The sequence below is a fragment of the Octodon degus genome, unplaced genomic scaffold (assembly GCF_000260255.1).
Source record: "Octodon degus isolate 3935 unplaced genomic scaffold, OctDeg1.0 scaffold00115, whole genome shotgun sequence".
NCBI lineage: Eukaryota > Metazoa > Chordata > Mammalia > Rodentia > Octodontidae > Octodon > Octodon degus.
In genome coordinates, this window is record NW_004524691.1 from 5,178,939 (window position 1) to 5,201,677 (window position 22,739).

The following is a 22,739-nucleotide window of genomic DNA, read 5'->3' on the forward strand; positions in this document are numbered from 1 at the left end:
TATGATTCCACTTGTATGAAGTACCTAGGATAGTCAAATTCATAGAGGCAGAAAGTAGAATGGTTTATATAGGGGTTGTATTGGAAGCTTTAATAGGGATCTATTGTAAGTAGATACAGCATTTCATTTTGGGATAATGAGAAAATTCAGATTGCTAGTGGTGAGGACTGTACAAAATTAATGCCCCTCAAACACTCACAAATGGATGAAATGGTAAATTTTTGTCTTAGGTGTATTTTTACAACAGTTAAAAAAAGAAAACCAGATGTTAATTTTCTCAAACCACTTGTACTTAGAGATCAGGCAATTATTGTGCATAAGACATTTCATTTAAAGCATTGTCAATAAATCAGACACAGAAAAATCCTGTTGCCATTGAAGATGCTTACTAATTTTTTTTTTTTTTTAACTTTTTAAATTTTTTTTAAAGACAGGGTCTTACTCTGTAGTTCAGGCTGGTCTTAAACTCAGTATATATTCCAGCCTGGCTTGAGCTCCAGTGATCCTCCTGCCCCACCTCCTCAGTGCTGTGGTCACACTACATCCAGCTTTTTGACTGTTTAAACTGGGACTTCATCTTATAATTTGAGTCCGTTCGTATTCTTAAAGCCCCCAGTATCTCAGCTTCCTAATGAGTAGGGGACACATAGGAAGGTATAGGAGTGACTCGAAGCGTAGTCAATCAAGCATTAGATTCTGTTACTAAAGGGGCTGTGTCAGGGTTCTCAGCGAGCTCTCCCGGGGCCAGTGACTCCCTGAAAAGACACTGCAACCTCCTCTGTACATGGGCAGTGCTCATGGCTGTGGTTTATTCCAGTGAAAGGACAGTTTTGATTAACAAACTCAGCAAAGGGAAAAGGTACAAGATGAAACTAAACAAACTGTGAGCCTCCAGAGTTCTCTGTCTGGGAAGTCAGGATAGCTTATGCCTTCCAGCAAGGATATGGGGCAGCACCTTTGAGATGTCATCCAGCAGGGAAGCTCATTAGAAACTCAGTGCCTCGGGTTTTGATTGGAGTCTGGTCACATAGCCACCCTCTGCCTCATACGTCCCCAAAGTTAGGACTCGCAGGAGGAAGGCATATGTAGCACACAGCATGTTGTAAGAACAGTACAAGCACAGTGAGCCATTCTTGCCACTTCAGAGAATTTGAGGCTTCTGAGATCTACAGCCCCAGGTACCAGCTGAGGGCCACTGTGCAAGCAGGCTGTTCTCTGGTAAGTTTCAGTTCTGCTGTACTTTTTCTTCACTTCAGAATACATGAGAATACTGTAGTTCTCTTGTGGTTGGATGTTGTACTGGGGCAGTGGAAAGGCAATAGATTTCAAGTATGAAAGTGATTCTTATAAAAAAGGGAAAGTTTTTGGAAAACTAAGTCCTTTGGGGACTGTTTTAAGGATCGTTTTAATTTTTTAAGCACCATGTTGTCCATTTATCTACCACCTTCTAGTATTTCTCTGTCCTGTAGATGTAAAGTGAGTGTGCTAAGATCCCTACTTGCATATTAGGAGGATGTGTGCCCAAGTGGCCTGTGGTAGCCTATGTGCTCAGTAATCTAGCAAAAGATAGTTTTACTTCCCTTGCATGTTTCTCCCTTTTTATGCCTTCTTTTTATCCTTCTCAGTGCTTATCCTCCTTCAGATTGTGGTGATGGTTAGAAATTCAGGGGGCCGGGGAGATGGCTGAGTAAAATAAGCACTTCCCTGGCAAGTGCGAAGGCCTGAGTTCAATCCCTGGTTCTGCCATTGCAAAAAAAAAAAAAAAGAAAGAAATTCTAGGTATGAATTTCTGGCTCAAAAAAATTCTGGCTCCAAGCTTTTTGGGGGCTAGCATGTTTTCTGTTTTTCTTTTTTCCTAAGGTGTGAGAAATAATTGAATGCTGACCACATTTGTGCAGTTATGGCCACAGGCCTGTTGTTGGCCTCTTGCAGCCGAAGCTCTACCATGTGCTTTCTCTTTTTTGGGGGGTATAATTAGAGCTGTGTTTACTTCAGGTTGTCAAATTCATTTTGGAATAATGACTGAGAAAGATAAATTTTGGAGCAGAAAACCTTGGGGAATTTCTCAAGTGTGCATGAAAGAAAGAAGGGTAAAAGATAGTCTATGTATATATTCAGGGTAGTTTTGATAATTGTACTTCTGATTTCTGCTGGTATTTTGAAAGGAACAGTTAATGTTTAAATTTTTTTTCTTTTTTACTCCTTTAAAATTTTTATGTATAATTTCTTATAGCATTTTTGTTGTTTTGTATTGTTAACCAGTTTTGCTGGTTTATATTGGGTAACCTAAACAACTAATATGAATTTTTTTTTTTTTTTGGCTGGCTCAGGATGTCTTAAGGGCAGGTCTGGTAAGACATGAGGCTCTGGGGCTCAAACCACGGTATCCTGAGGCTGACTGCCTTCACTTACACAGGCACTTAAAACAATTGAGCTAATGGACAGGCCTCCATGAAAGCTTATGTCTATCCTTTCTTCATAGTGGCTTATATCATTTATCAACGGAAGTAGTCCTCTTTGATCTCTTTAGTGCTTTTTGCCCTGAGTTGTACTTAATTTGTTACTAATTTTGCCTTTCTACCTTTTTTTTTAATGCCACTCTACTTTTTATTTGCCTAGGACATCTGTTTACTTTTTTTTTTTTTTTTCCCTGTACTTTAGGGAATGGTCTACAGGGTGTTCAGGTCTCACCACTTGATCAGACTCGTAGTAATCCTCCTGTTTACAGCCAGATTACAGGCACGAACCACCACACTGGGAGTCTCAATTGCCATCTCAGCGCACCCCAGGGGCAGGCTGGCACAGCAGGCCTGGGAATAGAACCCCAGGCCCCTGTGCCTGCTTGCAGGCACTTTAACAACTAATTTGAAGATAACAACATGTAATACAGCAACCATTGTTGAATTCCTGATACTCTGTTTAATGAAATTGTGATTGATTGATTGATTTGGTACAGGGTCTCTATGCAGCTCAGACTCATAGTGATCATCCTGTCTCAGTCTCCCTAGTGCTGGGGTTACAGGCGTGTGCCACCACGCCCAGTTTCGGTGGCTGGCACAGCATGCCCTGGGTTCTGAGCTTAGCACGGCATGCGGTACCTGGCATAGAAACCGGTCCTTGTACTCAGGCAGGCACTTAGACTGCTGAGCTATCTCTCTAGCCCTTTGTATCATTTCTAATGCTTTTTTCCACCATATGCTTTCTGCGGCCTGCTCAGCCTGCCAACCACATTGATAGAGCTTGCTGGAGGAATGGGGTGGGACTAGAATCTTTGTTTTAGAACTGCTATTAGCATATTCCTTAATTTGTGAATTATTTGTACTGTTTGGTTTCCTGGGTGTATGTTCTTTTTAGAAGAAAAAGAAAATAATTGAATGTTTCTAACAGCTGGTACTTTCTTATGGTTTAAACCCTAAAAAGTGTAAATGTGCTAAATCTCTCCCATTTGGGCACAGCAGACCCCTGACACCACAGTGCTCTGCAAGTCAAGGTGGAAGAGTCGAGCCCAGCGTGGGCGACTTAGTGACTTGGTGAGACCTTGCCTCAAAACAGAAAGTAAAAAATGGGGAAGCGGTGTAGCTCAGTGTGAAGATCTCCAGTATTACAAAATCTCCAGTATTACAAAACAAAACATTAAAAAATTTGCTACTTTCTTCCAACTGCCTCGGTCTCTGCCCTAAGACAGGTTATCACTGAATAGTTTCTGGTATATATTTCCAGGGACTTTTGCTTTTTTTTTTTTTTTTTGTATTTAGTACAGGGTCTCACCATGTGGGTCGGACTCGTAGTGATCCGCCTGTGTTCAACCTCCCAAGCACTGGGATTACAAGTGCATGCCACCATGCCGTCACAGTTGCTGTCTTAGCGCGCCCCGGTGGGGGGCTGGCACGGCAGGCTTGGGGATCAACCCCCTGGGCCCTGCGTCTGCCTAAGAAGGCACTGTAATCTGGTGAGCTATCTGGCCAGCCCTGTATTTCCAGGGACTTTTGAAAATATGTTACCTTTCCTTCTGTTTCATAGTCACAAGCGTACAGTTTGCACCATTCCATGTGTCTATTTTCTGTGTATATACCTATCGTTTTTGCTGGATTGAAAATTAATGATCCTTAGAAAGAATGTATGCAATGTGTTAATTATTGAAACTGCCCTACCAGTTTGGTTTGAAACTGTCAGTGCTATTTGTTTCTCAATAAAGTTATGGAAAAAAACAATAAATTAAAAAAAAAAGAAAATTAGTGATCCTAAAAGTATTGAAAGCAGTTATATAGTAAATCACTTCCAGGCAATGAAAAAGAAAATGACTTTTGTTTCTTTTGTATTCTTTGACTTCAGATTATTGGGACCTGATTTTACTCTTCAGTAGAGCTAGTTTTCCAAAGAGCATCCAGTTCATTTTATTTGTGTATTGGATTGCAGTTAGCCTGAAACACAATATGTATTGTTAACATTAATTAAGCTAATTTTCTTTCCTTTATTGTAGCTTGCAATTCGAAGAGCTACTTTGAGTAGATCATTTACTCCTGTTTTTTTGGGAAGTGCCTTAAAGAACAAAGGAGTTCAGCCTCTTTTGGACGCAGTTTTAGAATACCTGCCAAATCCATCTGAGGTCCAGAATTACGCTCTGCTCAATCAGGAGGAGTGAGTCTTGGCAATTTAATCTTTATTTATACAGGAAAAAAAAAAAACGTAAGCACTATGAGGCTTTTAGGGATAGTTCTAGTAATTTTATAATGTTTTTCATAATTTAAAAAAATTGACCATTTTTAGTTGAGTAACAATTTTGGTATATAGGAAAATATTTACCAATTCCTGTATGATATTTTATTTGTGAGTTATGATTTGTTTTGTCTCAAGGTATGTATCAATAGAACATTTTCTCATTTGGGGGTCAGCTCTTTACAGTCATTTTTTCTTTAAAAAGGATTAAGGGCAAACTTTTAAGAAGTTCTTGTTATCCCCTCCCCCATGACGATGGGAACGAGGGCCTTTGCATTTTGCACTGAGCTGCATACCTAGCACTTTTTCCTCTTAAAGTTTTTTGTTTTGTTTTGCATTTGAGACTGGGTGTTATTCAGTTGATAAGTCATGCAAGCTGGGCTCCAAATTGTGGTCCTACTTCAGCCTCCCAAAGGTCTGAGATTACAGGTTTTGCCACTATGCTCAACTTTGTTTTTTAGTCTGTCCTTTCATAGCAACTAAGCCCTAGGAATTTATTTTTGCAGGTCTTTGTGTGTGTGTGTGTGTGTGTGTGTGTGTGTGTTCAGAAGTGATTAGTGCACATATTTTTTTCTCAGATAATATTCATAGATACAACAGATTGATATAAAAGAATATAAAGATTATATCTCATAGATTGATTTATTTTTATTTTTAAGTGACTCAAAAGAGAAAACCAAAATCTTAATGAACTGCAAAAGAGACAGTTCCCACCCATTTGTAGGCCTGGCCTTTAAACTGGAGGTAAGTTGCTTTCCACTGTATTCATCTGGTGTTTGTACAGCTATACCCCTTATGAAAAATTTGGAAAACAGAAAAAATAGAAAGAATGATTAAGAGTTTCCAAATTGGTAACACTAAAGTGATAGTTTCTTATTAGGAGATGCGTTTTCTTCTTGTCTCTTTGTTTTAAAATACAAATTTTTACATAAATCATACTGCCTGTAAATTTTGTCCTGCTTTTTTCATTTGCTATCATAATAGAGTGGTCTATGTTTGTATAAATACTGTAGTTCAGACTTTTTTAAAAAAAGAAATAGTTACTTTATAATTATTGTGTGTGTGCGTGTGCGTGTGTGTGTGTGTGTGTGTGTGCGTGGTACTTGAGCTTGAACTTGGGACCTTGTGCTTGCCAGGCAGGCGCTTATGCCTCTGAGCTACATCCCTGGCAGACATTGAGGTGTAATATTCTCTTAAGTAGATGTGCCATAATTTGCTTAAATTTTTTTTAGTTGTTGAACATTTCTATTTTTCCAGGACTTTGCTATTACAGTAACAGTGAGTTGACTTCTAGAAATTTATCCTAAGGAACTAGTGAAAAGTAGTATATTAGTGTTATGTTCAATTTGCTTATCTTGACTTATAAAGTAAAATAAAACTACCAAGGTATGGTAGTTTGATTAAAGAAATTGAGATACCGCCTTACCGAGGAATGTTACTCAGACTTTTTACAAATTATGTTGAGGTGCTTATTTTTTGACATGAAAAGATACTTTTTTTAAATGAAATAATTATTTTAGATTTATAGAAGTTATAAAAATAGTAAAGAGAATTCCTATGTATCCCCTACCCAGATTCCTTATTAATAAACTTTGTCATAACTAATGGATCAATATTGATATATTATTGTTAGATTTCCCTACTGTTTTCCTTGTCTCCTTTCTGTCTCAGTAGCCCATCTATGTACTATGTTACACTGAGTTATCTTGTCTCCTTAGACTCCTCCAGAACCTCCGTTTCATAACTTGGACATTTTTGAAATCTACTGGTCAGACTTTCATAGAATGTCCTGTGAATTTTTCTGATATTTCCCTCATGATCAGACTGTGATCGTGTGTTCCTAGGAAGATGAGCACAAGTGTGACGTGTGATTCCTGCCATATCATGTGAGAGGCCTAGACTTTCACAGTGGCTCACTGCTGTTAATGTTAATGTGGATCACCTGGTTGACATAGTGTTTGTCAGGTTTCTCTCTACTGTAAAGTTTCCAGTCCCCCTTCCTACCTTTCTTAGTGCACTCTGGAAGAAGTCGTTATGTTCAAACTACATGTAAGGAGTAGGAAATAAGGCTGTTCCTCCCTGAGGGAGCTCTGTATGGGAGATTTTTCTCCCGCATTGAATTATCTCTTCAGTCATTGTATTTTATTGTGCAGACTTTTGGATATTAGTTATTTTGTACTTTGAGCTATAATCTAGTGGTACGTTATTCTATGTTATTCTTGTTGCTTAAGTTGGACAGGTTTTGCCATTGGGAGCTGTTTCACTTAGTTCCTGGGTCCTTTTTACATCTTCAGCTTTTATTTCTTGAATACTTCCTTTGTAGAGCTGCAAGATGGTTCAGGCTTACCTTGTGTATTCTGTGCCCTGGCACGAAGAGTTCTGCTTCCTTTTTATGGACAGTTATATTCAAAACCAAGATTTGGGCACTGGGCTTGTTTTCCTTCTCAGAATATTTTAAGTGAGAAACGTGGATATGTTGAAAGTATTAAAAGTAGTTCTTATCTGTTTATCAATAAAACTTTGAAAAAAAAATAAATGAAGTTTGCAAAAAAATAAATAAATAAAATTTAAAAATTAAAATTAAATAAATAAATAAATGAAGAAAAAAAAGTAGTTCTTTATATGGTGGGATTATTTTTGGGTTTTTTTCCGTATTTAAAAAATGTACAGTATACTAAAGTATATGATATGGTGAAGTGTGGTAAGAATCACACGTCACACTTGTGCTCATCTTCCTAGGAACACATGATCACAGTCTGATCATGAGGGAAATATCAGAAAAATTCACAGGAATTCACATTCTATAAAAGTTTGACCAGTAGTTCTCAAAATGTCCAAGTCATGAAACGGAGGTTCTGGAGGAGTCTAAGGAGACAAGATAACTCAGTGTAACATAGTACATAGATGGGCTACTGAGACAGAAAGGAGACAAGGAAAATAGGGAAATCTAACAAATTTCCACTAATACTAATGAGAAAAATTACATGTAAATCATACTAAAATTTAATTTAAATTAAAAGCTAGAAATAACATTTTAGTGAAAATTCTATTCAAATATTTTAAAAAATAAATGCTAGAACTATTAGGATTCCACAAAATGTGATTATTCACAGTTAGTGATTATTGAGTATAAAACATTGTGATATTCAGTAGTTGATATTATTAGACTACTTTCACACACTCAGAATTAATGTTTTGAATAATTTTGATGACTTTATTAGCAACATATATAAAAAATTCTTATTGGTTTAATCACACAAAGAAAAATCATGTATTTCATCTTGCATCATTCCTAAAATGACATTTTCCCATGTACTTATATTACTGGGGTGTTTTTTTGTTTTTGTCTTTTCCAATTATTTTATTTACGGTCAAAATGTTTCACTTGTATACTACCAACTTTTGCTAATAAAGTTGGTTTTAAAAATAGCTTAAATTTTACATAGTCAGCGATGTCAATATTTTTCTTTAGTCAGTCTTTCATTTTTAAACATGTTTATGTTGTGTCAATATTTGCTTCTGTACCCTCTTTTTAATTTTTTTTTCCTCCTTTTTTTTTTTTTTTGGCGGAACCGGGGATTGAACTCAGTCCCTTGTGCTTGCTGGGCAAACACTTATTCTACTGAGCTAACTCCCCAGCCCCTCCTCCATCATTAAACCAGCTGGAATTTGTGTTGATGTTTGTTTTGAGGTGGGATTTTAATGTACTTTTGCGTGCCTCCAAATAGAAAACGAATTGTCCAATTGTCAGTTTATGAATAATCATATTCTTTTCCATCAATTTGTCATATTTCCTATACTTATTTATTTACAAATGTATTTTAGTTTTTCTGTATTCATACCATGCTGTATAAACTGATCAGTCTCAATTTGTCCTGAGCTCTTGAGCACTTAATATTTTTATATTACAAGTATGGCAGTACATGCCTGTAATCCTAGCACTTGGGAGGCCGAGGCAGGAGAAGTGCTACAAGTTCAGGCCAGGCTGGGCTACAAAGTGAGCTCAAGGGGGAGCTTACCGGTTAGCTCAGTTGTTTAAAGCACCTGCTTGGGCAAACTCAGTGAGGTACAAGGGACCATGGTTTGATCCCCAGCTCCACGTGCCACACTAGACCCACCCTTAAGGCAGCCGGGAGCCAGCAGGGGAAAAAAAGTGATCAAGGCCATAGTAAAACACTGTCTTGTCTCAGGGGAGAATAGTTTCTTCTCATTGACATAGTTTCTGAAAAATTTGTTTTTACCTATATATTCTTCCGAATGAAATTTAAAATCATTAATTAAATTTTTAAAATTTCTATTGGGATTTATGTTGCTAAGGTATTGAACCCGTAAATTGATATGTTTAAGAATTGGCAACTTTTTTTTTTTTTTTTTTTTTTGGTGGTACCAGGGATCGAACTCAGGACCCTGCACTTAGCAGGCAAGCGCTTATTCTACTGACTGAGTTATCTCCCCTGCCCTGACAACTTTTAAATATATATCTGATTGGTTAGTGTTAGTATATTTAGTCACTTCACAGAACTCTATATTGTTTCCCACGTAATTGCCAAAAGTAACTCTATTTATTTTGTATTTTAGGGAAGAGTCTACAGAGTGTTCAGGGTCTCACTGCTAGATCGAACTCATAGTGATCCACCTGTTTACAGCCTCACAAGAGCTGGAATTACAGGCGCATGCCACCATTCCCAGTCTCAGTAACCCCCAGGGGCAGGGCTGGCACAGCAGGCCCAAGGATCGAATCCACAGCCCCTGCACCTGCTTGCAGGTGCTTTAATCTGTTGAGCTATTTGGCCAGCCCCAAAAGTAACTTTAGATACCACTTCTAGTGATATTTTTATATCTTTTCAGCAGTTATACCTCATTTTTGTTTCTTACGTAAACTGAACTTATGAAATAGTAGTATAAGGCAAAGGAATACTTACGTAAACGATTAAAATTCTTTTCTAATAACCTTTTTTGGTTTTTTGAAATAGGGCCAGGCTTCTAATAACTTATTTTAGAGGTAGTATAAGTATCTTAGATTGTGGTACCAAAAAGTGACTTGCTAGCAACTGATCTTATTTTAGTTCAAAGTTGGTATTACATCATTGTAGCAGTAAACAAGCATATGTTAAGAGAAGTGGCTAAGGTTTGAAGGGCGTGATTGGAGGTAGTTCATGTCCCCTGAATGTTCTTATTTTCTTTCTGTTCTTTCTGCTGTACCCAATGTTGGCTTCTAGGCAGGTCGATTTGGACAGTTAACCTATGTCCGCAGTTACCAGGGAGAGCTGAAGAAGGGTGATACCATCTATAACACGAGGACAGGGAAGAAAGTGCGGGTGCAGCGGCTGGTGCGCATGCATGCTGACATGATGGAGGCAAGTACGCGGGTGCAGTGTGGTCAGGAGCTCCTTCCTGGTACCCTGAACCCCACTAGAACATCACTACTGGTAGCACATACCTGTTTTCCTTAGGTGTGTTACTGTTCTGATTTAACACTTTGGTGTACTCTTAGTTGGCACGTGCTAAAAGCTTATTTCATATTATTGGCTTTAAGTTAGCATTATTTTCATGCTACCTAAGTTTCAAGGAAAAGAAGAGTTCCTAAAGGATTAGCACAAGATTCAGCACTTTTCTCAAGAGTTAAAAAATTTAATAGGCAGTTAGAATAGTAGCACTGTTTTTTAAAGGTAAGTGAAAGTAATAAACCTATGCATAATTTTTCACCTGTTTATCTTGCCAGGGAGATAGCTCAGCAGAATAAGTGCCTGCCTGGTTAGCACAAGGCCCAGAGTTCAATCCTCAGTACGAAAACAAACAAAAACATTAAGATTACATGGTTCTCTGAATTTGCTTTCTTGGAAATGGAAGGTATGAAAGTCCCATGTAACCCTAAAGTTTCTATTCCCATTACATAACCCCTTACGTGGCCACACTGGTACTAGAATCCACATGAAGATTTAAAGATTCCCAAGATGTAGTTTTGAGACTTAAGGCTTGGGTTGCTCTGAATCTGTCCTAGCCTTGTGTAGTCCTTTTTTGTTAGGCCTTTGTAGGAATAACGAATACATGAGGTTGGCTTCACTTCTGTCCTTCTGCAATGCAGCCTTCCATTCCCAGAGCACTTTTCTAGTCTAAGCAAAATGTTACAAATTTTTGGGAACCATAACTTTTGAAAAAAATTATTTTATTTATATTTTTCAAAAGAGAATAAAAACAGTAAAAAAAAACAAAAATTAGAAGCAATACAGAATTTCACTAAATAAAATAATAGGGAGCCGGGAGATAGCTCAGTAGAATAAGTGCCTGCCTGGCAAGTGCAGGGTCCTGAGTTCAATCCTCAGTACCGCAAAAAAAAAAAAAAGATGATAGGAATTCAGCAATGGTTGTCATATTGCATATTGTTGTCTTCAAATTAGTTGTTCACATTACCAGATATAAGCAGGTAAAATTGGTCAACAACAAAAAAAAGAAAAAAGAAATTAAGCATTACCCGTTCCAAAGAGATCAGTAAAAATAAGCAGTACAGTTATCCAAGCTATGTATATTTCCTTTCTTCTTTAGTTCATCTCAGTTGTTCCTTCCCTTTGAATAGTTTAGTTTCTTTCCCTTTCACAGTATCTTGCAGTACCTTGCAGATTTTATTTACTCTTTCAGGTTCTTACACAAGGGAGATAATACAGTGTTTACACATGCAGATCTGATTTATTTCATTTATGAGTATGGTCTTTAGTTGCATCCATTTACCTGTAAAAGCTTTGAGTGTATCTTTTTTATAGCTGAGTAATACTCCATTGTGTAAAAATATCACATCTTTATCCATTCCTCAGTTGATTAGCGTTGGGTTGTTTCCAAGATTTAGCTGTGACAGATTGATCTGCTATACATGTGGCTGCACATACATCGCTGTGGTATGGTGTTTCCATTTCTTCTGGAAAAATACCGAGGGTATTTCTCCCTGTGTCAAGTGGGACCTCTAATCCTAGTTTTTGAGGAATCTCCACACTGATTTTCATAGTGGTTGTGCCAGTATACACTCCCACCAGCAGTAAAGAAGTGTTCCTTTTTGGGAGCCATCACTTTTGTCTGTCTTGGAAAATGAATAGGCAGTCTCAGAATTGAAGAGCTTTGCTGCTTTCTGAGATAGACAGTAGGGGGCAGCCCAGAAGGGCTAATGATTGTCACAGCTGTTTCTTGGGCCAGATGGGTGGAAATGTGTCCGGCTGTTTTACATGAAAGACACACTCATACTACAGCTATTATGAATGAACTGTCAGTGTGAAAGGACAATAACTAGGAAGCTTAGAAGAAGTGCTTTGTTCTTGGCCTTCCTGTGTTTACTTAAGTGTTTGCATCTGTGAGAAATTAGAAATATTTTTAGTACAATGGGCCCCACACAGTCTTCATTTGTTCTTAGAACTCTTGTGCAGTTTTTCCATATGTCATACATGAGTACATTGTGGCAGTAAACACAGTATGCCTTTTAGTCCCGTGAAAATAATTTTAGAACCACAAGGCTCTATATTTTGTCAGTGCTTTACATCCTTCAAGTAGTGAAGCCATAAATTTGAGTTCTTCACTTGAAATAAAACCTCATCTATTGATATGGTGTTTTATGCTATGTTGTAAATGTATATTGCATTTATTGTGAAATTACTTCATGGTCACTGTGTCTTGATATGTATTACTTGCAAGTATCATTTTGTGTTATTTAGGATGTAGAGGAAGTGTATGCTGGAGACATCTGTGCATTGTTTGGCATTGACTGTGCTAGTGGAGACACATTCACAAACAAAGACAGCAGTGGCCTTTCTATGGTAAGCTGTTTAATATCAAAGCTGTTTTTTTACCTGAAGTTTAAAAGTCTGGTTTTATGTAGTACATGTAATACTTCAGTAGAACAACTACAGGACTGAGGATGTGGTCAGTGGTAGTGTTCATGCTTTGCATGCACAAGGCCCTGGGGTCCATCACCAGCACCACATACACACAAAAACTACAACTACAGAAGTTTCATGGAGTGCCACAGGCATCAAGGTCATTGAGGTTCTTCTTTGTATAAGCTAACTTACCTATTCTTTGAGTAAAATTCCACAATCTTTTAAAGATTAATGTGGAAGAAAAATTTCTAGAGGTAACATGGACTGTGTAGCTCTGACTCCTCCACCCTGAATGCTGCCTCCCTAATGAGAGAGCCTCTCTTACTTATTGCTACTACCATAGGACTAGTTCCAGTGGAAGGCTACTTTCTCATTAATGTAACAGAGAGTAGTCCATTCCCTCAAACACCTGGAGAACTTTGAGGCTAGAAAGTAGCATTTAGACTAGACTGGGGAATGACAGAACAGCCATGCAGACAGCTGCCTTTTGGAATTCAGAGGTCTTGTTTTCTGATGGAAGGATAGTGAGAGAAGAGCATGCTCAGGCAGTTCCTTCTTTTGAATTTCTTTTGTTAATTTGGCCTTTATGGGTCTACAGAAGAGCAGGCTCTCCTGCATATACCATGATCATTTGTCAACAAATGTAGCCTCATCTAAATTCAATAGAGAAAGAAGGCATACATAGGCGATGAAGTCTTTAGATTATTTATGTGAGAACTGGGCTATCTCTTCACAGATGAACACTGTAATGGTGTCTGCATCATATGATGAATTTGTAATTTTATAATGTTTTTGGTATAAAATATTCTCTTAATTGGGGATAGCCTGTTTAAAACATCTCAAAAATCTATATAATTGTTGAGATCTAGAAACATTTTCTGTCATTAATAAAAGTCATATCTAAATATTCTGTCATTTGCAATGTGACATGAGTGGTTGTGGGAAGAGCACACTTGGCCCTTAGCTAAATTATCTTCTTTCTACATGGTATTATTTGTAAAATAGAGATAACTGCTTCTTAGAACTGTGACTGATCAAATAAGGTATCTATGTAAATAAGGTGTCATCTGAGTAAAGATTCTTTTTTTTTTTTTTCAGTACTGGGGATTGAACTCAGGACCCTGTGCTTGATTGCTAGGCAGGCACTTATTCTGCTGAGCTCTCTCCCTGGCCCCTGAGTAAAGATTCTATATAACCCTTTGGATTTCCATTAGCATTGTATATTTTGGTTAAATGAGGTAACTTAGTTCAGTAGAAAGTGTAGTCACAAGGCAATAAGAATTCCATATGTCAGCATTTGGATTCATTGTACTGTCTATACTGTATAGTTAAATAAATAAATTTGTTTTGGGAGAGATGTCAGCAGATGCGTTTATTTACTTTACAGTAACTTATTTAAAGCAAAACTGATCCAAGTAGGTATTATCTAGCTTAAGGATGTTGACTAGTATTTGCCCTTGTTCTGTAGCGAAGTTGCACACTCCACTTATTCATCCATGACCCTTATAATACTGTTTTTAATTCTTTTATAAAAATATTTTAGGAGTCAATTCATGTTCCTGATCCTGTCATTTCAGTAGCAATGAAGCCTTCTAACAAGGTAGGCATTTAAAGTTGAGGTGATCATGATAAAAACTTGAGCTTTTTTCATCTGTCTCTCACATGCATATCTTGTAACCAGCCATTTTTGTGGTCTCTATTTCCCCTTTTTGGTGTTGAGATTGCTTTTTAAATTTGCTAGTCCATTCTAAATAATAATAATTATTATTATTATTATTATTATTATTATTATTATTTTATTTATTTTGGTTGGTTTTTTTTTTTGGTAGTACCAGAGATCAGACTCAGGACCTTGCGCTTGCCAGGCAAGCACTTATTCCACTGAGCTATCTCCCCAACCCCCCAATAATTACTGAGTATAGTTAAATAACATAATTTGTTTTAATAATCACCAGAGTATAATTTATAGTTGTTTCCTATATTACTGGTTCCAGAATAAGGGAATCTTTATGATTTCTTAAAATACTGAAGAAGACAGAAACAGAAATGTTTGTCTTAAATTATAATGAAACCGCACTATAAAGCATTCATGATGTTACATAGATTGTCTCATGGTTTATAATGTATGTTGAGATTTTGTGGAAGTTTTAAAGTAAGAGAGTATCACATCAGGAGACTAGGTAAGATTATCTCACTTCCAAATACAACTTTATAATTTTTGTTGTTTCTTTTTTCTATTTTTTTTTATTTTTCTTTTTCTTTCTTCAGTAGTAGAGCTTGAACCCAGGATCTGATGTGTGCTAGGTACTGCTGTACCACTGAGCTATATCCCCAGCCTCCACTGCTCCATACACATTTATTTTTAAGTTTTATTTTCAGATAGACTTTGGCTGTGTTATCTAGGCTACTCTTGAGATATCCTCCTGCCTTTGCCTTGCTAAATAGTTGGGATTATAGGCATGTGCTACCCCTCCTGGCTAATTTTGTTTTATAATTTTATAATTGGGTTTGGTATCATTTAATATTTTACAAAGCCAAAATTGCTTGAATATTTTACATTAGCATTGCTTGCCTTTGGAATTAATCTTATTTTAAGCCATACAGTTCCTAAATTGCCTTAGCATTCATAAGTCATGTTTTCTTGGAATTTACTTATTCACACATTGAGTGAACTTTTTATGACTTTTAGTAACTGATTAGAGAACAGAGCATACTCTGATGTCTGTGTTATGAGAGATACATTGTAACAGCTACTACTTCATCTGTTTCAAGGAACCTTGAGGTTTTCCAGGCCTTTTCTCAGTAATGTGTCTTTATGACTTTAGTTCCTGGGACCCAATACTGACACCTACTACTTAAAAGAGAGGAAATTAATTTTGGCTCATAGTCATAGAGTTTTTACTACATACTCAACTGGATCCAAGGCAGAGCAGCATGGCAGAGGACAAATAGTTCGTGGATGGCAGTGGGAAGCGAAGAGAGATCAAGGGAAGAGGAAAGGAGCTAGAGCATTCCAGGCTACACCCCTGTTAACCCCCTGCCCCACCCAGGCTTCACCTCCCAAGTTCTATTTAGCTATAAACTCATCAGTGTAACAAACCACTGTTGAGTATTATACCCTCACAATCCAGTCACCTCCTGAAAGACCCACCTATGAGCTCATAAAGCTTTGGTGGGGGGTATCTAGATATGCACTGAAACTGTATAAAAAGGAAAAGCTGGGTTGACAAGAAATATTAAATCATTTAATCTTCTTAGAAACTTGAAGAGTGAACCTTGCATGTCACTTTAGTAAAGTGCAATCAATAGTTATTCCGAGTGCTTTGCTAAGATTGCTTGCTTTTCCCTTTAGAAATATGCAGGGTTATATGGGCGTGCTTGTATATACCTGTAATCCCAGCACTCGGAAGGCTGAGGCAGGAGGAGTGCTATGAGTTGCAGACCAACCTTTGGGCTATGAAGAGAGTTTAAAGCCAACTTGAACTACATAGTGAGCCCTGTCTCAGAAAACTCAAAACAAAAGAAATAATGCAGGCTTAGAAATTAAAAGTGTTAATGCCTTTCATTCCCAGAGTGTATGTAAGACATTTAACTGCTAATAAATTACAGTAATGAAGGGAAATGAAATGCATCAATAACCCAAAAGATTGTTTAGTACCTCTGGATTGTTTATACATTAAAAAGTTTAAAAGTGTCTGCTTGCTAAAATAAATTAACTTAAATAATGAAGTATCTGCATAAAGTTGAGTCTCAATAGTGGTGTGAGGGATGATGTCCAGTGTAGAAAGAAGTTCTGCCCTTGTCATGCATTAGTCGTGTGCCCTTGAGCAAGTTACTTAACCTTTCTGTGCATGGTTTCTGCATCTCTAAAAGATGGATAATTCTGTCTTGCAGCATTGTGATTAGGTTTGGGATAATATGTGTAAAATACATTACTATAGCTCTCAGCATCTGTAGATGATGCCTGTTAGTATTGGTGATGCAGGGTATGTTAGTTTGCTATTTCTACTGTAAGAAATGATCACAAACTTAATGACTTAAAACAACAGGAAAGTATTTTATAATTCTGTAGATTCTGGCTCTCAGTGGGCTAAATTAATCAGGCAGCTTCATGTTTTGTTCTGGAAGTTCTGGGGAAGAATTTCTTTGGTTTGGCTCAGGTCCTCTACCTCCCATCTTTTAATGGTAGCAACAGTGGGTTGAGCCTCTCTCAAACTTTAGAGCTCTTCTTTTTCCATCACTGCATCTTTCCCACCCACCCCCATTTCTCTTCCCCTTCCCCTTCTCTTCCCCTTTCCCTTTTTAAAGGCACACATGATAACACAGGGCCCAGCCAGATACTCTCCCTGTCTTAAGATCTGTAACTCTGATTATATGTGCAGTATATCCTTTACCATATAAAGTAAAATATTTATAAGTTAGCTGGTCTTAGGGCATTTGTGGAGGACTCCTCTTTTGCGTAGCATGCGAAATTACATTGAAAGAATCAAGGTGCATCATATGTCCATTTACACATGAGAAGTCTCAGTGTGATATTTGCCTTACTGTTGGACTGAATAGGTAGTTAATGCTTTTGAATGTATGAACAAATCTTGGTAAACATGCTGATTCTTTTGATTATATTTATTAAAACATTTCAAAAAAGCAGAACAGGTTCCCCTTGCCACATAATAGACTCTTTTGCACTACTAGACAGCTTTTGTCAGTGTAAGAGGGCAGCTTATAAAATGTTTTCTGTGTTGCTACGGAGAGAAAATTTATTCATATAGCTATCCCCTGCTCTCTTGGCTGTGTGGCTTCCAGACTTATTTTTCAAAAAAATGTTTGAAGTAGAACAAAGTGTGTATCATCTTTATGTCTCAATTGCTGATGATTTGATTTCATTCAGAAGTATCAGTGCCTACCATATTTAGGAAAACATGACTTTTCTTCTCTTAAAGAATGATCTGGACAAATTTTCAAAAGGTATTGGCAGGTTTACAAGAGAAGATCCCACATTTAAGGTCCACTTTGACTCAGAAAGCAAAGAGACAATTGTATCTGGAATGGGAGAACTACACCTTGAAATCTATGCTCAGGTAATGGATAACAAAGAAGTTGAATTAAATTTATCACTGTGTGTTTCTTTCTTTCTTTTTTTTTTGGCAGAACTGGGGATTAAACTCAGAACCTTGCGCTTGCCAGAGAAGCGCTTTTTCCATTGAGCCATCTCCCCGGCCCCAAAGCATAACCTATAGCTCTTTTTTTTTTTGATTGTAAGATGAATTTTTATTTCAGAGATTAAAATGGGAAAAATGCCTTAGAATTAATTAATATAAATAAAAATACATATGCACAGAATATTATCAATTATAAGTATACATTCAAATACACATTGCCTCTGGAGTGCAGGGGTGAGGTGGGTGTGGTGCATGGTGATAAGAAGTTACAAACCAACAAATGAACAAGTTTTTTTAGAAGGATTTTTTTTGGTGGGGGTGCTGGCTCAGAAAGGCTTCAGGGCAGGTTTGGCTGGCTTGAGTTCTGGGGATCGAACCACAGCAAACTGAGCCTGGCTGCTTTGTTTAAGCAGGCACTTAAAAAACTGAGCTAAGGGACAGGCCCCCCTATAGCTCTTTTTTTTACAATCCTTTTTTTTTTTTTTTTTTTTTGGCGGAACAGGGGATTGAACCCAGGCCCTTGCGCTTACCAGGCAAGCACTTATTCTACTGAGCCATCTCCCAGCCCTTGTGTGTTTCTTTAGGAGTAAAAGTTGGTGATGATGCTCAGTGTAATGGATGTAAGCAGAGGTTCTGCAGGCTGTACTATGGTTCATATTCACATGTCATGTGCTGCCTTCTCTGCTGTGTTACACATTACTGTTGGCCACTAAGTTTTTTATTTGTTAAACATTGTGGACTCCTAGAACCATCTGTCAGAAGATTTGCAATAAGACTGACCACCCATCCATGCCCAGATCATGGTTAATTGGGTGACGTAAATCCCAGTTCCAGTCCTAGAGTGACAGTCTGCAGTCATACCCATTCTTTGGGTAATTTCTTTCCTTTTTTTTTTTTTTTTTTTTTTGTACTGGGGATCAAACTCAGGACCTTGCACTTGCCAGGCAGGTGCTTATGCCGCTGAGACATGTCAATTCTTGAAGTCCATTGTAATATAGATAAAAGAAAAGGTGTTCTTAGGAAAGATCATATATGTGTATATGCATGTGTATGTATATAAATGAAATCTAGGTGTGACTGGTAATTGTGCCATGATCATTATCTGTGCAGTGGAGAAGAAATTCTGACAATTGATACATTATTCCACTGAATGTAATAGTGTACAGTGGTGAAGTTTTAGTGGGTAGATTATTTGGTGATAAGTATATATTATATAGTCTAAATTGGGTTTCATGGGTCTAAAATTCTGTAAAGTCATTGTATTTTGAAATAGCACACATCTAATCCTTATGAAATAACTAAAATAGTTTATGATTTAGTGTTTGCTTAAGTTAATGCTGCTAAGGTATTTAAAATGCTTAGGATTTTTTTCTTTCAGTTTATTTTTTTAAAAATTAAAAATTATTGCTCTCATTCTTTTTAGAGACTGGAAAGAGAATATGGCTGTCCTTGTATCACAGGAAAGCCAAAAGTTGCCTTTAGAGAGACTATTACTGCTCCTGTCCCGTAAGTATGCAACATAATTAGACTTTATGAGACTGAAATTAGAACTTTATTATGGGGTACACATAGCATTATTACTATTGTAAAGATATTTTTACATAGAGACATCTTTTATTATGACTATATATAGTTGCATAAGGTACATAAGACATTGTACAAGGTGACACTGAGGGATTTGTGTGGCCCCTTAGACTAGACACCAATGAAGACTGGCATATACATCTTCCAGAGGCATGGTTAGGTGTCATCTCCATGCAGGGTCTTTGTTTATTCCAGAGTTACTTCTTTTGGGAGACGGTTACTATTCTTTACTTTAGTACCATAATGTGGATGCCAAAGAACTTGCATTTGCCAAGGAATAATCTCCTGCAAGTTAAAACCCAACAAACAAAAACTAATGCCATGATAAAATTCAGAAAACAAAATAATTCAGTTTATATTTTGTGGAAGACAAAAGTCTTCATAAAGAATAGCATAAAAAATTTAAACTGCTATAATATACTGCACCCTGGTGCCTCATAAATTTACATAAATTTTGATTTATAGTCAGAATTAATAAAGCATCCTGTGGCTTTAAAATGGCATCAAATGAAGGTAAATTATACTTTACCTGCGAAGCAATGTCATGAAGTAGAATGGTATAGTCCAATTCAATAAAGTCATCATTTCTTTGCTATGACAAAAAATAAAAACCTGGTGTTTAAAACAGGATCATTGGCAAAATATATATATTTTTAAAATTAGCTTTAACTAATATATAATTATAACATACCCATTTCAGTGCCATATTGTACTTCACTTTAGCTTAACAGAAAAAACTACTGGTATTCTCTCATATTAAAGAAGTATTCTTGGGGCCGGGGAGATAGCTCAGTAGAATAAGTGCTTGCCTGGCAAGCACAAGGGCCTGAGTTTAATCCCTGGTTCCGCAAAAAGAGAAAAAAAAAAAAAAAAAGAAGTATTCTTGGGCCAGCCAAATAGCTCAGCGGGTTAAAGCTCCTCCAAGCAGGTGCAGGGGCCGGGGGTTGATCCTCAGGTCTGCCGTGCCTGCCCCACCCCTGGGGCGCACTGAGAGGGCAGTTGAAACTGGGCATGGTGGCGTAATGCCTGTAATCCCAGCTCTTGGGAGGCTATAAACAGGTGGATCATTACAAGTCCGTTCTACTAGTGAGACCCTGAACACCCTGTAGACCCTTCCTTAAGATTTAAAAAAAAAAAAAGTATTTTTCAAGGCAGGTGTGGTGGTCCACACCTGTAATCCCTGCACTCAGCAGGCTGAGGCGCAAGGATCACAAGTTCAAGGCCAACCTGGACTACATAGTGAGTTCAAAGCCAAAAACAAACTACATTTTAGAATCATGATTTTATATTTGTTATTAATATATTTGACTTTATATCTATTTTTAAGGTATAGTAGCTACTTAGCATTATTTTATGTAGCTTGTACTTAAGAATAATTAATATTTCCTTTGTTGAGAAAATAATAAACTATTGCTGGGTGTGGTAGCACATGCCTGGGATCCCAGCTGTAAGGGAGACTAAGGTAGAAGGATTCTATGTTAGAGGTCAGACTGGGTAATTTGACAATATTCTGTCTTTAAAAAAAATAGAAAAGGGGGTGGCTGGGGAGATAGCTCAGTTGAATAAGTGCTTGCCTGGCAAGCACAAGGGCCTGAGTTCAGTCCCTGGCTTTGCAAAAAAAAAAAAAAAAAAAAAATCAAGTAGCAAGTGTTCCCTGGAGTTCTTTGGAGCTGGGGAGATAATTCAATGGACTAAGTGCTTGCCTGGAAAGCACAAGGTCCTGAGTTTGATCCCTGGTACTGCCAAAAAAAGAAAAAAAAAATTGGGGGGCCGGGGTAATGGCTCAGTAGAATAAGCGCTTTCCTGGCAAGTGTAAGGGCCTGAGTTCAATCCCCAGTTCTACCAATTAAAAAAAAGGGGTTAGGAGTGAAGCTCAGAGGTGGAGTGCTTGCCTGTGTGCTCAAAGACTTAAGTTACATCCCCACTACTGCCAAAAACAACAAAGAAACTATAGCAAGGAGTATTTAGATTAAAAGAAACCATTTGGGTACTAGAAATTCTCAGAAAAGAGAAAATAGTAGAATATAATGACTATAGTCTGATGTTTTAATTAAAGCTTTGTTCTATGCTGTGTATTATTTGGGGACCAAAAATATGCTGCCAGCTACACAGAAAGACTTACCTTTATAGCTTAAAACCATCATCCTCAGAGACTTTTTCTACAAAACACTCCTTAAGATGTTTCATTGGTATGAAGAGACAAACCCGAGACTCCAACCAGCTCAAACTATGGGGGTCCTTTGGTTAATAGTGATTACACATGTGGCTCCAGGGTCACACAAAAGCATGTCTTTCTCTTTACAGTATCTTGAAGTAATCTTTTCTCTGAATATATTAACAAAGAATGACCTGTAGAGATACTGTGTACATGTATAAAAGTTCTTACATCCAGATGTTAATGGATAAAGAGATATAATGCATATAAAGTTAAGACCAAGGAGTTTAACCCTTCTATTGAGATTTTCATTAATACTTTTTAAAAAAATCACAATTTGGTGAAAGGGTACATAGAGAAATCAGAATTATGATTTTATGACCTCTGTACCTAGTCTCAGTTGTTGAAGTTGCAGTACCCGAAAGAAATATTATAACCTAGGTTATTGTCTATGAAATACGTTAGGAAAAAAATCTCACTGTTTCTGAAAATGTAATACTTAGTTTAGGTTTTGGTATTATACTCTTAAGTCCTATAATTGGGCATCCTGACCTCCAGTGAAAGTAGATGTGTAATAAATAATTTCAAAAGCCTTTGGAGAAAGGGTTATAAAAGAAAATTAACATACAGCAATCTGAGGAATAAGTAGAACTGTTTGAGAGACCATACAGCACATTTCACAAAGAGGGCCACACTAGTGGTAACCCCTGGGGGAAAACGCCAGCCATATATCTAAGTAGGTATGGCACAACTCTTGAGAATAAAAGCAGAGAGTGTCAACATTATGTGACAAGAGTGGTTTGACCACAAAATTTAGGTCGCTAAAGGTAATTATATTAAGCTGAGCATAAAAACTAAAAATTGTAACTTGGCTTTCTTGAAAATACAGCTTTGCTAGTGATGGCTATAAAGAAAAGAGCTCTGGGGACATTTGTATACCACCTCAGAGGCCAAGAAAATCATTTACAGATAAAGAATATATACTTGGGATTCTGTCATACTTCTATTAATAGTCACTAAGCTTTTGCTGTAGAAGAGGGTTTGAGTGAGTCCACTTAATTTCACCAGCCTAACATGAGAAGCTTAAAAACCATCATTACCATATTTTCCCTTTGAAAGTATAATCAGTAATTAGATATCCTGTCTTCCAGTGAAAGGTGTGTAAGGAGGTCTGTAGTTGTCATCTTTTAGCCAAATCAAGTGACTTTTTGGACAAGCTGTTGTTCTTTGGTCTCTTCCTTCAACTCCTCATCTTCTCTAGTTTTT

General features: G+C 37.2%; 2 protein-coding genes across 2 annotated transcripts in view; one reads left to right on the plus strand and one right to left on the minus strand.

Moving 5' to 3' along the window:
* The window catches only part of Gfm1 (G elongation factor mitochondrial 1), a 52,020-nt gene that overhangs the window by 10,946 nt on the left and 18,335 nt on the right, over positions 1-22,739 (plus strand). The window contains exons 7-13 of the mRNA XM_004639843.2: positions 4,481-4,638; positions 5,376-5,460; positions 9,936-10,073; positions 12,411-12,512; positions 14,119-14,175; positions 17,516-17,653; positions 19,158-19,240. Of these exons, the coding sequence (XP_004639900.1) occupies positions 4,481-4,638; positions 5,376-5,460; positions 9,936-10,073; positions 12,411-12,512; positions 14,119-14,175; positions 17,516-17,653; positions 19,158-19,240 (761 nt within the window). The remainder of the gene's footprint in view (positions 1-4,480; positions 4,639-5,375; positions 5,461-9,935; positions 10,074-12,410; positions 12,513-14,118; positions 14,176-17,515; positions 17,654-19,157; positions 19,241-22,739) is intronic.
* Positions 19,270-22,739, minus strand: part of Lxn (latexin) — a 7,495-nt gene continuing 4,025 nt past the window's right edge. Inside the window, exons 5-6 of the mRNA XM_004639842.2 lie at positions 19,848-19,910; positions 19,270-19,603 (exon numbers count right to left, since the gene is read on the minus strand). Coding sequence (XP_004639899.2) covers positions 19,505-19,603; positions 19,848-19,910 — 162 coding nt within the window. The 3' untranslated portion in view covers positions 19,270-19,504. The remainder of the gene's footprint in view (positions 19,604-19,847; positions 19,911-22,739) is intronic.